The 15,666-nt window shown below is 38.3% G+C and overlaps 1 protein-coding gene across 5 annotated transcripts; it reads right to left on the bottom strand.

Moving 5' to 3' along the window:
- Positions 1-8,801: 8,801 nt before the first annotated feature.
- On the bottom strand, positions 8,802-14,502 carry LOC143452757 (integrin alpha-X-like). Of its 5 annotated transcripts, none has more exons than XM_076953844.1 (12): positions 14,173-14,502; positions 13,997-14,067; positions 13,716-13,873; positions 13,537-13,654; positions 12,516-12,678; positions 12,112-12,193; positions 11,891-12,018; positions 11,647-11,752; positions 11,263-11,374; positions 10,817-11,175; positions 10,633-10,756; positions 8,802-9,369 (listed from the first exon to the last, which is right to left on the bottom strand). In XM_076953844.1, exons 1-10 carry the CDS (start codon positions 14,448-14,450, stop codon positions 11,090-11,092), a joined length of 1,302 nt encoding a protein of 433 aa, XP_076809959.1. In that variant the 5' UTR covers positions 14,451-14,502; the 3' UTR covers positions 8,802-9,369; positions 10,633-10,756; positions 10,817-11,089. The 5 variants fall into 5 exon arrangements, with proteins under 5 accessions (XP_076809959.1, XP_076809957.1, XP_076809955.1 ...); XM_076953842.1 differs by adding an exon at positions 10,052-10,092 and having other exon boundaries at positions 10,633-11,175; XM_076953840.1 differs by adding an exon at positions 10,052-10,092 and having other exon boundaries at positions 8,802-9,592; positions 10,633-11,175.
- Positions 14,503-15,666: the final 1,164 nt, after the last annotated feature.

The following is a 15,666-nucleotide window of genomic DNA, read 5'->3' on the forward strand; positions in this document are numbered from 1 at the left end:
AATAACAACTAGCGGTCACAATCATCCCATTCTACCCACAACGTGTGACTAATATCTTTGCTACTTCACCAAAGTTGGACCGATATTGAAAAAGTGATTAAAAAATAAACTTAAAGAAGAAAGAGCTCCACGAAAATTTAAAGAGAGTTAAAGGAGGAACTGTTACGCAAGTGTGTGACAAAAAAGGCTCTCTAGCTCTTATTATTCACGAAAAATTAAAAGATTAGTACAGGGACCAATTTCTTGCCTTAGTGAGAAATTTAGCCTTGTTTTTGAGTACTGTGTGTTTGTCTTGATCAAAAAGAAGGATAATTTGTAGGTAGAAACTTGAAAATTGGAACGTTAACAGAGAAGGGCTTTAAAATGTTGCACTCAAAATTTCATTTAAAAATATACAAAACTAAAAATTTGATCAGCGATTTTTGGCAAAATTTTGCTTGTAACTCGGTATTTTTCCATATTGGATAACCTAGTCTAATTTACTATATGTATGGTTATTTTGGAAAAATGCCTATGTTTTTAGGGCAAAAGTGCGGCAGGAACTAGTAATAAAAAATGGCATTTTAAAACCGCAGCTTTTGGAAAAACCACTTGTTCTTCCCCGTTTTGTAGCGCTCTTCAAAATTTTGCTTTCACCTCCCGCCTAGCTTTTCTTCGGCCTGCTGCGTCACAAATGGCTTCTTTGTTAACAGCCACTTTGTCAACGGGAACATCTACGGAGTAACGACACAACAAACTACAATATTGTAAAAGGCTAAGTTTTTCATAAAAATGCTTCCACAAAAGCAGGGAAAAGCGGACGCATTTATGGGGATGTGTGGCTGCATTTGAAAGGAGTGTCCGCAACAACCCAGAAAAAGTAGTCTTGGAAGAAATCGTTTTGCTCCGTTTTTGCATCAATTGACAATAATATAAAATTATAGTAAAAAAGTAGATTAAATTCTGCACAATATGGTGAAAAAATTTTTTCTCTAGCCCCAGGCAAACGTATTTAACATGAGCTTTAAATCGCAAAGAAAAAATGTGGCCGCAATACCGCCGATAGACCCTAGTTGTGCCAGAAAATAATTAGAGTGTTAACATTGGTGTGGCTTAAAACATAGACAAAAATATTTTAGGAGTAAATTTCTCTGTGCTAAAATGCTAGCTATCCATGATACATGCATGGTCCTGGCCAAGTTTAAGTTGAGCAAACATTATCCTCAATTCAAACTTCAAGCTAACGTACAATATTTTCCGAGAACATTAACGTCGATTAACATCTGCCGTGAATACGTGACCACTATTACTGCCTATCCTGACCATCAACACCAATCAAGCAACAACGCTGTCTTCTGAAGCAACTAAAACCAATCACATTGCATCAGCCAAATTGCGCAACCGACACATGGAGACGCTAATTTACTTTCAGACCATAGAGACATAATACACTCTACGCTCGGAACATTTATAAGACATTGCTCAGACCGAAAATTGGGGTGAGTGCATAGAAACAATTGCTCATCATCACTTTTGGGGTTAAATTTTAGTTTATTATCGTGTTTATTGTTCCAAAGGTTTGCTTTTTAACAAGAAATGTTTTATATTTAGGAGTGAACTTTATTTATTCAAAAATTTTAAATTTAAAAGTGAAACAGCAATGGTTCAACTAGGACCGCGTTTATGATGCTTATACAGTCACAACGTGTAACTGCTCATTACTGTTGTCAAAATATAAATTCTGCAGAAAAAGCGAGCCTTACTCGCATCTACAAAAGCAAAAGAATCATGCCAACGTATAAATACTTACTTAACTTGAAATCTAGTCTGATTAACCACCCCCTGAACCTATACATAAGCCCACTTTGTTCTCTAACTAAGCTAAATTACCTAAAAGTTAACCTATGAAGGAGCTTAACTGTAACTAAAGTGTTATTTTAAATGTCGTTTAATTTAGCCATTGACTGCCAGAAGCATGGTAAAACTTTGTTAGAGCATAATAATGAAGACAAGCTCACAAACCAACAAACGAGGAAAATTGGCAATGTCCAATGTACAAAGGGCTTAGAACAGTTGTTCTCAAATTTTCAAGGTTCGTGGGCCCCTTACAGTGACCCCTGAAATTCGTGGTCCCCTGCTCCACAATAAAAAATGTAGATTGTTGATTGCAAAGCACTTTTTACTTCACTACTGCGTTTGCAGTAGCCTTCGCGCCGCTAATTATGCACAGCAATCACAAGCACAAAAACGTGAGAAACTTGCCTCGTCTTCCCCTATTACCACACTGTAGCTCACTAGTGAAGCATCTGTTCGTGGTTCCCGGTAAACGCCCCCTTGGCCCCTGGTTGAGAAAACCTGGCTTATAATGTGATATAAAACGTAAAGGTGTTGTTGCGGAGATGGTCCTGGTAGGCACGGTTTGTCGTGTCAATTGGCGTAGGCTGTATACCATAGAAACGACGTCAAATGCTTATATGATTTTGTTGCGCAAGATTTAGACCTTGCGTTACAAGCATATCTTGATGCGTTCTTTTCTCTAAAGTCTAAACCATAAATAGTGACGTAATGCCACTAAGCATTGACCATCTTTGCAGTGTTTCTTGCAGAGATGTTGCATCATTCCCTTGCTGCGTTATGACGTTCTGCACAGCAATGAGCATAGTATCCATATAAATAAACCTTTATCAAATTATAGATAGCTTGCCAGTGTAACCATTATACAGGCTAACAGCGTAAGTGCTGGCACAAGATTTCGCAACTAGTTCACAAGACCAAGTATTACACAATCACTTCCTGTGTCATTTTAACATAGGGTAGGTAATTGTACATTTGCTTGTGAGTCGTTCACCTGTACACTTTCAACCCTGTGTAGACCTTTGAGGAGACAGAAAAAGAGACGGTGGTCTAACAGATCGTAGACAAATGTCTAACAGACACTGCGTAGCCTACGTCTGGTGGACATTATATCTGCCGGTTTTGCATAGCATCATGGACCTAGTTTGCTTAAAAAGTTTGGACGGGACAAATTTGGTGTAATATTCATTGGCATTTACAGAATACAATTCTAATTGTGATAAACTATGACATTTATTCAAAAGTTAAGAATCTGCTCCCCTACCACCACCCCCACCTCCAACTTCTCTTGCGAAGAGGATGCGTCACCGATGACGTAGATAATAGACTCCGTCGATTCTGGCTGTCTGCATTAGACAATAGCCAGTATGATGACACACAGAAAATGCTTGTCACTGAAGACATGCTTGCAAGGAATTGTTGATGCGCACAGTAATATTTAAAATAAAACCTGACCAAAAAAAACACCGTTCCAAGGATTTGGTTTCTGTGGTTAAATCTCACAGTCGCAACCGAGTTATTAGGCCTAAACTCGAGTCGCAAGTCAAGTTAAGTCATTTACCATATAAGACTCAAGTCGAGTCGTTTGGAAAAAGTTACTCGAGTCATTTAGCAAATAATTAGACTCGAGTCAAGTCAATTGATGTCTGAAGCCAAGCAACACAAAAACATCGTTTCTGCTAACAAGAAATGTTGAAAATTTGCTTCTTTTTGCGGCCCCGAGGCCCGAACGCGTTCGTAGAGAAACAAACTTCTTTTCAGGTTGCATCCGAATGGTTTGGACGAAAGAATGAAAAATTCGCTTAACCTAATACAGAAATCTAACGAACAAAGACCTATTCGAGTCAACCGACTTGACGGAGTCAACTTGAGTAGTGTAGCGTTTCGCTTGCCGCTGCCACTTCAAGAAGGCACCATAAATGCAAAGTCTATGCAGCTTACAACTTCATACATTCGACCATTGGTCAGGGGTGGGCAGTAGGAACTTTCAAAGTACAGTTGATAACGGCACCGGTACTGGGCAAAAGATGTATCGACTGGTCCGGTATTCGGTATTATTTCACAAAAGTAGTTCGGTATTTCGTATCGGTACTTTTTGTACAGCAAATCCTGTTGCAAGTGCAATTTTTGGCAATATTATGACCCCGATAAAGGTTATTTTAGGTTAAAAAGTATGTCAACTTACTCTTTGGGACTTTATTAGACATTCGTAAACTAAAAAAGAACAAAAAGCGCTAAAATTGGCACTAGGTCTTAATTAAAATGAAGTTTTAAAAAAAGGAACCTCTCAAAACGTTGAACTTGCAGTAAATAATTATTTTAAAAGTATCGAGACTTATATTTCTTGAAAAGAGTAATTCAAAAAGTAACGGTACCATTACTGAAAATGTCCCGCTTTACTGTCCACCTCTGCCATTAGTACATGGCGAGCCCAAACACTATACACTCTATTGTCATGTCTTTGCAAAAAGTGACTCGAGTCAATACAACTCTGCTAAAATTGCATAAACCAGATTAATTAGCATATTCATGTCAATTTACATTATAAGCGTGGTAGTATTCATTGAATTTTGAAACGCTTATTAGAGAAACGTCCATCCAAATTAATTTTTTGTAAACTATTTTTGTAGTAACTTGTACGCAGAATGAGCGCTAGAGCCAATAAGACAGTAGAAAACTAATTTAATAGCTTAGTCTAATCAGACGTTTCAGTCGATACTACAACAAATTTTGCTATGGAGAAGCAACAACTATAGCCTACCTACAGCGTGATTTATACCTAAACAGTTTGAAAGAAAAACATCGTCTGTAGGAACTGGCGAACACTTTGATCTTGCAATCATCATCAGTGTGAATATACGTAGGCTACATCTTTCGATGACGTCTGCATACCGATAGGGCTCGCCTTCCACTTGACAATATCCAAAAAGTTACGCACCAACACCACTTTGCGTTTGTGGTGCCTTCGTAAAGTGGCAGGAGGTTAAGCATCACAAATTCACGCTAAAGAATCTTCAACAAAATGAGGCTTCACTTCGCGCATCCTTAAAAGCACTGAGGTTAGCATCTTGGTATTGACTACTAACTTATGTTAACGTATTTTTAAATCTGAAATATAAGAAAATAAGCACGAAGTAGGTAGTGTCTTGTTCACAAAGTTGGAATTTGCAAACTGGATCTGAATTTCGATCAAGAAGATGAGGTACATGTTGTGGTGCATAATGTATCCAGTAGAAAATTAACTGAAAACAAATTTAACTAACTAAACAAAGGCTTAAATTCATGATACATTCCCTACTGAATTTCAATTTACTAATGTGCAATCAAAATTTGAAGAACTTTCTCAACAGATGCAACTTCTACTTGTACAAATCCAAAATCTAATATGAGAGACCAGCAAGAGAGCTTCCTGTCTGCGTTTAGCAATATGCGACAAGTGAAACCTGTAGAAACAGACACAGCTGTTCCAGTGTTTGACGCATTCAACAAAACAAAAGAAAAATGGCACAACTAATTGCAGAGGTTCAAGCATCACATAAACGTTTATAACGTCATGTCCGAAGACAAAAAGAAAGCTTGTTTGCTAGCATGGCTTGGTTCGGAAACCTACGCGCTTCTTGAAAATTTGTTTGGTAACGAACACGTTGCAGATAAGTCCTTTGCAGAATTAACTGGAAAACTATCCTTGCACTTCAATGATACCATCCACGTTCAAGCCGCAAGATTTGCATTTTATAGCTGTCGTATGCAACCAGGACAGTCATACGCAGATTGTACAGCGACACTCCGCGGGATCGCCAGAGATTGCCGATTTGCCTGCAAAAGTGATCAATGCAATTATCTCAGCTACGTTGATGAACAAATTAGAGATATCATCATCCAACACACTCCTCACGCTGACCTACAACAACAATGTTTGCTGGATCTGAACACTTCCTTGCAAGAAAGCCGATGGCTACGTTAAAACAATGCATATGGATGAGTTGTTGAAAGGTGAAGGACCTTGTGACCCTATCTCTGTTAATAGACTGTCTTAGACATACACAAACAGGAAAAAAGCCAAAAGAACCTTCGCCAACTTTTATGGGAAGGAAACGAGAAGAATGGTAATCTTGTCCAAATTGTCTCTCAAAGCAATCAAAAAAGGATTGTCCTTTCAAAGAGTATTGTTACAAATGTGGGAAGAAAGGGCATCTGAAAGCGGTATGTCGGTCGAAAGTAACCATGCATTCATGCAAGCAAAGATTGCCTCGAAAGCATTTGTTCGACTAAATTGTCAGGTTTAAGCCGTAGACAACTGCGACCACAAGCTATACCAGCGCGTTTGGTTAAAGGTGCAAGGGTACGTCAGCTCTAGAAGATACTTTAGATCGTCTAGAAATTATTGTCACTTCGTACCCAACACGTTCCGACTAAGCCTTGTCAGAGAAAGTCAACGAAATGGAACACTCACAAGATGGTCGGAGTGAGTAACAACGTCGAACGTATCCGGAATGTTTTCAGCTCAAAACAGGGGAAATGCTCACAAGTGAAGGTCGACACCTTCACTTGTGAGCATTTCACATTTCATCGATTCACTTAAAGCCAGGTGCCAACCCCGCTTATTTTAAGCCCAGGCCCATCCAATTTGCAATGAAGGAGGAGGTCAAAAAGGAACTGGACTGGTTAGTTAAAAATGGCGTTTTACAATGTGTAGCTTACAGTGATTGTAGTTGTTGTCTCCAAGCCAAGTTGAACCATTAGGATCTGTGTTAACGTCAAAATACTTAATCGAAGTTGATCAATACCCTTTAACGACATTGGACACGTTATTGGAGTCTTTACGCGGTGAAAAATGTTATAACAAAATCGATTTAGCGGACGCCTATCTGCAGTTGGCACTCGATGACGACGCAAGAAAGTTATGCGTAATTAACACAGCTTTTGGTCGTTAGCGTTATAACCGCATGTAATTTGGCGTAGCATCCAGCCCAGCACAGTTTCAACGCTGCAGACACTATGACTACGGGACTAACTGGACTAGCGGCATATCTTGATGACTTGATTGTGACAGAAGAGACAGCTGCAGAACATTGGGAAGATTTGGAAAAACCTATGCACCGTTTAGGCGAGTATGGCTTCTGTATTAAATTGGCTAAATGCGAATTTTTTAAAGATTCTGTCGAAAACCTCTGGCATATCATCGACAAGGATAGGAAACGACCTTCCAATACGTCAGTCGAAGCAATTCAACAATTGCCCAAGCCCCAGAATCTTCAGGAGCTACAAGCACTTTTGGGAAAAATCATTTAATACGATCGCTTCATCGAAAACTTACCTGACAAAGCAAACCCAGTCACGCCAAAGCAGTTTGAAGAATTCCGAAAGCAGCTAAATATCAGTCACATTACTTCACCGGTTTTCCACCCAGCCTCAAACGGAGAGAGATTCGTACAAACCGTTAAACAAGGCATGGAAAAAACTACAGAGGGGACGTGAAAGTACAAGAGGCATTCTGCAGTGTCTTCGCAAGTTACCGCATTTTGCCGCATCCATATTTAGACCGGAAGACAAAGGGTGAGATTTTGCATGGGCGTTAACCCCGAAGTTTATTGTCAATATTTTCACCTGGAGCATTTACAAGTTTCAGAGCCCTCACACATCCAATGTTAAGACCTAGGTTGTACGGTCAATGCTCGTAATTATGCATTGGGGCCGAAATGGATTTCAGGAAAAATAACACGCAGATTGGGGTCAATGGTGTACCTAGTTCGAATGGACCGAGGAATTTGGCGACGACGCCAAAATCAACTCCAGCCACGCTTCACATAGGTACTTGGAGAAGCGAATAACTTTGAGAAGCCAAGTCCTATCAGGCAACCTGAACGTAACCAACAATTGCGGACTCGAGAAGAACAGGAACAACGTTGAGTTCCTGCCACTCACGCGCCGTCTGTTCCACAGAGACGATACCCGGTGCGAAACCAGAGACCGTCCGATTTTTATCAAGCGTAGTCTACTATTGCTAAGTTTTAACCTTTAGATTTACGAGGGAGGAATGATACGATTTGTGCTATATAACCGTAATGTGTTTTCGTAAATTGTGTTTGCTCCCTCTTAGGGCACTAGTGTTTTCTAATAACGTGTACATGCCTCTGTACCGCTAGTAGCAATTACCGTTTTTCTGTTTGGCATTTTTCCATTGCGTAAGCAAATAATCAACCTGTCTGAGTTGTGTGAGTTCGAGTTTGATTTCACTTTTGTATGTTGGCGATGATCAAGTTTTACAGTCTTCTGTATCACTATAAACACAGCAGGTTACTTTACCATAAGATTAATACTTGATCAAAACTTTACCGACGGTGCTGTTGATTTACAAGGACTCTTCAAACGCTTAATACTTTATTACAATTGACTTGCAACAACACCATTTTTAAACTTGAAGAGAAATACTACTGGAACAGATAAACAGCGTTGCTATGGGTTCTTACGTCGCTTTTATGCTGGCAGGTTTTTATGAACTTGGTCATACAAACTACTCCAACTCAAAGCCCCTTATCTAATTCTTATAACGCTAAACGCGAAGGGCATTTGGAATCCGTTCAAATCAGGATGATCTTGGGTCCTTTTTCTAATTGATTATCACGCCACACACGTTTCTGCGTGCTTTACCAACAAACCAGTAGCTAACAATAAATTTTTTTTTATAAAATTATGTTTAATTTTTAATATAACTTCTAAAATAACTCTTTTAAATTCTCCTGTCTTGACGGTTTGTCCATCCTCGAACTGAGGAGAGTCTTTGCACAACTTAAACTCGGGGATGCTTCCTCATCGCTCAAATCCGGGTTCCGACAGACAGACATGAACTTTTTATATCGTTTTGATGGAACTGTTCACCAGGTCCAATGAACAGAAGCAAGTGTCGATAAAGCTTTGCCCAAGGACATTCCAACGGCAGTGCCACTGGTTATCGAGCACGGGCTACATATTATCACAATTTTCAATTTATTTCCGAAAATTGAAGCCAAAGATATTTTCTCAACGATTTGGTCAAAATGAACCATATGCATTACAAAGTCTGATTTGCATTAAAAATAAATGTGTAACGTTTCCACAGCTACAAATTTTGTGTTCATTGTAAGAAATGTTTGCTTGGTGAAGCAAAAATTCTATCAATAATATCATCACCGAAATAAGTTCAAAATCGCTTGAATAAATTCATCAATAAGAATAATAACACGATGTTCGCGCCCTACCCTCACAGACTTTCTGCCGATTAATTATCAGGCATTGTCTCAGTCAGACTGCGCAGAATAAAGCTTGTGTAACATTTTACTCAATAAGCTGCATGAACAAATGGCCATTCCCTGAACTGGTTGGTCACAGAGGCGCGATTCGTGGTGTCCCAACAGCTAAAATCACGACGTTCCTTCTTCTGCCATGCTGCAGCCATTCTTGATTTCAACTTCGATCCCATTAATAAAAAAGTACGTGGAAAGAAATTGCGAATCAGATCACAGTTCTCCCATTACCAAAGTGCCACTTAAAGCAGACCTGCGTGAAAGGGTAAGATGAGGCTTAACTGTCGTCGCGCTGGTATGGGTCGTTTTAACAGTACAACATGTTTTCTGAGGTCTTGCGGACTCAACATGATACGTATGTGGATCGGAAAAACAGACCTCAGAGCACATCTGTACCAACGTCCAATCAATCCACCTCGAGATAGATATGCTAACCTACAGCTATTGATAACAACGCAGTCCCAGGGCTGTTGACCCTGGATGAAATAACTTAATTAGCTGTTTCAAATGTAACAAGAAAAATTAACTCATTTTAACTGTTATTATCTCCATATTTCTTAACTACTCACACAGTTTTACATTTCGTGTGATCGGCGCGTAGAAAATTAGAAGTCATAGTGTTCCCTTATGCGTTGTTTTTGTTTGTGAAAAGTGAGGTAAAACAAAGTCGCTTCTATTGCAGGCTAAGAAAACTCGCTAAGAAAACAGTTCACTCAACAAAACCATCCACATAATTTTCATAGTCAAACACTCGTTCACGTTGAACGAAAATGTTAATGCTTTTAGAGCTAGGATATTTGTGGAAACAGAAACCAAAATGCAGAAACGAAGTTTGCGTGTTTCTCAAGTAGTCTAATCAAGAAAAGAGCATTTTCTGTCTATAGACTACGAGGTAGAACAATCCGTGCAGATAAATGTAATGTCGCTCGCCTTACTGGTAAACTTCTGCGATGACTTTGGAGATAATGTGGGAAACCTGCGTTGTTAAGATAATAATACTTTATCGGATAATATAAGAAAATGTTTTGTCCCATATCTCGCTCTCTAAGATAGTATTTTTATTTTCTAAGACAATAACTCCTTCCGCATTATACCACGAATGCGCAATAGTTTTAATTGGCTTAGGCGCGACATTTGGCGGTTGTATTATTTATTAATTCGCCTTAATGATTACAGTATATTTGTAAATGATTCATCACCCTTTAATGGGCTTGAAGTAGGATATTTGCAGCGGGTTTAAGGATAAACAATTTTAGTTATAGATAGATAGATATATAGTTATAGATAGTTATAAAGAATATGTTTTTATATGAATGTTTTATTACAAGTATTTCAGATTAAAGAGTAACATTGAACTGCATGGGCGCGTGACACTCTTGCTTTCCACTGTTAAGTATGGAAAATTTTAATCGACAATTTTTGTACAAAAATGCCTAATGATTGCAATAGAGATTGTCCTTGTGTCCCAATCTACGCAACTATGACCGATTTATTACAATGAATATTTTGATCTTACCGGCTAAAGTAGACTTGATGTGGTGTTGACCATTTCTTTAAAACGAATTTTTATTACAGAAAACTTTTCTATATCATCACTTTGTCGACGGCAAATTAATGAAAAGAGTTGCAGTGACAAATACCTAAACAAGAAAATCTTTAATGTCCCAACCTAAATGGTTTACCAAAAAAAATGTACTAACCTGGGCTTTCTGACTACAAATAACAACCTCGTCCGTGTTTATCGTCGTATAGGACAATCCTTGAGAAATCATTTGCGAAAACAACTTTCAAAAAAGCCTATAACATGTTTTTGAAGCCACCATGACTATGCACAGAGTGGCGTCGCTTTTTCAGTCACGTGAAACAAACCACTGACAAACAACAGGACAGGCATGGCACAGGCAGATGCCACAGCGATGGCATACTTGCACCGAACACAATCACAAACATAGTCAACCGTAAAGCAACCTCATTCAACTTACTGTGGGATTTTGCTTTACTGCGAATCCATATTGACCATTCCATAACTCGTACGAAGCGCTAGTAGAATCTGCTGAACCTAAACAAAACAATCCTGAAGTTCATTCTTTCGGTTCAAAGTATTCACGTAAAATATGAACGCAAACGTATACATTTTGTGCCACACCTTCCAAGACCGTAGTTATGTCTGTTTTTAGTTGACCGGCAATCTCCGACAAAGCGTCAAAGTTTTCTACAAAGTAAACTCTTTCGCTGGAGTCCGTGCCTGTCGCAATGGTCTAAAAAACAGGAAATGTAAATTTAACGTGATGGCCTCATTTGAAACGAGATAAATGTTGGGAATTATGACGCAGACCTTAGAAATATACAGGATAAGCGGTAAGCGTTCAGATTGTATAAGATGATGATTCGTTATCCATATAGGCCTATATGTAGGCCATACTCTATGACGTTTGTTTGTTTATGAGTTTCAATAATTTAAAAAGCTTTGATTTTTAAAACGTTATTAAAATCATATATATAACAACTTTTTTTCAAATAACTTGATCACCTGTAGCTCCTTCAAATTAGCCTCTCCAACGCCTACAGCAAATGTCATAACACCACGTGATCTTACAAAGTTAGCATTGTCACTAAGTTCCTTCCGGTCTGATGACCTGGAACAAAATATTGCTGTTTAATGAAAACTTGTATACAGAAAAAAAATTAAACTTATACTAAACTAAGTTTAGCTCAATATATTTATATCAGCAATCTGAGTTTGTCTAACATAGAGTGTATAACCGATCACTTACTCTCCGTCAGTTAGAAGAATGAGAACTCTCTTCCGGTCTGATATTGAGAACTGACAAGCCGCAGTGCGCAGGGCTGAGGCGGTAAAAGTGGCGTCACCGTTATCGTAAACAATAGCATCCACGGCTTGCTGAACAAAAATACGCTGTTTGTTGTACAAGCTTTCACCGAGGCTGCCGTGACTGCTGCGTAAACGAAAATATAGAATGTCCTATGCATGTACCTCAAAGCTTCTGTGATTCGTGTACTGACCAAGCGTTATCTTCACTGTTGTCCTTTCTTCAGAAAAGAAGTTGGACAACACTCTGCGCAATGGTATGATTTATGACTTATTAGCCAATAGACAAGTTTAAATGTTAATATATAAGTTTACAGAACTTCACAAAAGTTGAAATTCAAGCTTTATTGCTTACATTTGCGAGTTGTAAGTCGTATATTGGGAATATAGAATGGCTAAGTTACAATTAATTTGCTGAGTTTGATAATTAAATTGAGCAGATTTACCGACGCTTTTAAATCCTGGAGGCTATAGTTATTATAGTATCCTACTATATCCTATATATACTATACTATATATACTATATATATATACTATATCCTACTATAGTGTGGCAGGATATGTCTCACCCTGAATAGGTGATGACGCCGATTCTTGTTGATCCGTCCTCGATGTTGAAATTATTTGAAAGCTGTTTTGTCCAATCTTTTACCAACCCAAAATGTTTACTTCCGATTGACCCAGAAGCGTCGAGGAGAAATACCAGATCAAAATTTTGTGTGGTGGGGCACACTGAACAAAATGAGTAAAAGGAAAGCGCATTTACGAATGCAAATAATTAAAACATATAAAGGTATTGGTATATGGGAAACTTGCAACCAGCCATCCACATCATAAGCTTTGGTTATAGCCAGGGTTGCCATCAGTCTGGACTCAAAAATAAGGCCGACTAGGAAACGAAAGAAGAATATTATCTTAAACAGTGCACAACAGGATAAGGCAATTAATGTTCCAAAAAAAAAGAAAAACGAGATACTATTTGCATGTTCTTAATTTTTGTATCTCTTTCGTACAAAATGGAGTACTAAAGGTGTCAAAATGCCCAAAATAGGAACCATTGCCCTAAAAATAAGACAAAAGTAAGGACGCAAGTGAAAATAAGAACGTTTCTTAGAAAAAAAGATAAAAATATTTTCCAAGACACAGACCTTCAAAACAAGGACAAATCTCAGAAATAGGGACGGTATGGCAACCCTGGTTATAGCTAAGGCGTATAGTTTTTTGTTTTAGATAATCAAATTTGCTTAAACGCTCTCTATGCTTCTGTGTTTCTTCTCAGCTACGGCTGCTATTATCACCCTTATTTGGTTGTGAATAAAATACTACTTTACGCAGACTTAATTGCTGTATCAAAACTCTGGTTGAGCGCTTTAAAAGGAAAGACAATAATTAATCAGGCGTAAGATTAAATCAACGTAAGATGCTAATAATAGCATCGATCACTTGATCCTCTGTAGTTTAATTCAACCAATTAAGACGAGAATGTTAATGTGCACCTAACAACAGTATATCACAGCAGGCCATACAGACCATAATATCAATCTTATTCGTCATTTCGCTAAAAGTATGTTTCCAACCCAGTCTCCTTACCGTTTGCCGTTGTTTGGGGATCGCCTTCCCACCGTCTGGTTGATCGCTTCAAGCGGTAGCAATAGCCTGGCACGAATTCGCTGTCCTGGCAATTCTGGTGTCTTGTTGGTACACAGGCCTGTTGTTATTTTACAGAATATTAGAAGTATAGTCAATTGCCTTTCCCTAAAATCACTTACAATTAAGTCTCCATTTGCTGCAACTTCAAAACTTTGTCCAAGCGAATCCTTTGCATTTGAATCGGGAAGATCTTTGGCCTTGGTACATCCCATACCAAGTTTATCGGTTAATCCCCGATGAAATGTGAAGCGACATTGAAATATTTCACCTTTGATGCCTGGGAAATTTTTTTAAGTTAGCCAAAATTATTAACTTTCTGAGTGTATAAAGTAACTTTTCTTGAATTGAATTTACCGTTTTCTGGTCTAGCAATCTAAATACTTATAATCCAAACGCAAACCTAATAAAGAACCAGCAGATGGTTTCATTGCCGGGGTTATGCCAATTGCTTTTGGAGCTCCAATTAGAAAGCTGTAGTCAAGAAAAGGGTTTTCGTTATCGATGGAATTTGTATTAGATTGATATCTTCCATAAAAAAATTAGCCAAAACATCAAAACGGGCGTTTTTCCACCTACCTAGTAAAGACATCTCTGCTAATGGCTTGCATTTCGTAACCGAAAAACTTTTTTGCACTTGGCTTCGGAAAGAAATTTTCAATTGATTTTGCCTCTGCTGGCGGCGTTATATTTCTGATCAAATTCTCATCGACGACAATATTAAAGGCGCGGATTTCACAAACCCAAAAAGTTAGCACATAAATTGCAAACTTAAACTGAAGCATACTTTGCTTGAGACCTTTGCAACGCTGATAACTGGTAAACTTTTCCTGTTTAGTACGTATAACTGTTTTCATGCAAGTAAAGAGATAAATGGAAGCCCCAGCCTATAAATAAACTTACATATATTTACTTCCTCATATAGGTACAACTTTTGCTGAATTGTTCATACGACCTGACTGACCAAATATGGATATGTGTTGCTGCTAGAGCAAAACTGCTTGAACAGCAAAACCTGTATACAGCCTAGAGTCCTAGACTATACTCCTGAGTCTTGTCACGCGAAATTCTTTGTTTGAGAATTAAACTTTTGCTATGACGATTATAGCCTAAAAATTGTTTTGTTGTTGTAATACAGCAAACCCCGCTTAACAGAACAAATCGCTTGTTAGAACAGTTCTCGCTGACACAGAACGAACAGTGATTTTCCTTTTATAAATTCACCGCTTGTTGGAACAGGCCGACCGCTTATTATTTGAGAGGTCAGAGCAGCTTGGCGCTTAGCAGCACGCGTTTGACTACATAGTCATAGAAGAAAAGACTTCCAAGACAGATCCCTGCAATGGAAGCACGATAGCACCACACCAATAAAATACCACACAGCCAAAAGCGACAAGAAACAGCCAAAAATTGATCAATATTCTTTGTGAACCCTGAATAATACAGGAATTTACAATAAATGCAACGAATGAGAATAACAACGGCCTGATTTCAAAACCTTTTTGTGATGATTTTTTGGTCCTTTTTGTGGGTGATTTTTCACTCAACTCTCCTCATTTAACAGAGCATGATACAACACAAACGCAGCACAAAGGCCACCACGAACTTGATCTTCCTGATCAAGTACCTAAGGTACAGATGGACAAAATTGATCAATTGGACGGTTCCAGTTTCATGTTCTTGAACGGTGTTGCACACCTTGTGCGAGAGTGCACGCTGTACAGTCAAAATCCCATATAATGTGGATTAAACATTCTAAATATGTAAATAGACATGATCGTGGTCACAAGTAACTACGATCTTGCTAAAATCAATACAACTCCAGGGAAATGCATAATATTATGAAGCTAAATAGTTTCAGACATATTTTTGTCCTTCGTCAGAGCATTGTTCCGTGAAAATCAAGTTTTAGACTGTATATAAATGTTTTGTGCAGATGTGATTGCAAATGAAAATTACAGCGAATTATTTTCGAACCAAAACACTGACTACTTTCTTTTTTAGCATTTGGTAAACCTACTCAAGTACGTTACTTTGGCATAAGAACTACATCATTACTGACCGCCACTGCAT

The sequence above is a fragment of the Clavelina lepadiformis genome, chromosome 4 (genome assembly GCF_947623445.1).
Source record: "Clavelina lepadiformis chromosome 4, kaClaLepa1.1, whole genome shotgun sequence".
In the NCBI taxonomy this organism is placed as follows: domain Eukaryota; kingdom Metazoa; phylum Chordata; class Ascidiacea; order Aplousobranchia; family Clavelinidae; genus Clavelina; species Clavelina lepadiformis.

Coding starts and splice junctions, on each gene's coding strand:
- LOC143452757 (XM_076953844.1), bottom strand. CDS start 14,450: ATGAAAACAGTTATACGTACTAAACAGGAAAAGTTTACCAGTTATCAG. Junction 13,874..13,996: donor ATCTGCTGGTTCTTTATTAG/GTTTGCGTTTGG, acceptor AAAATTTCCCAG/GCATCAAAGGTGAAATATTT. Junction 12,019..12,111: donor CGAATCACAGAAGCTTTGAG/GTACATGCATAG, acceptor ATTTTTGTTCAG/CAAGCCGTGGATGCTATTGT.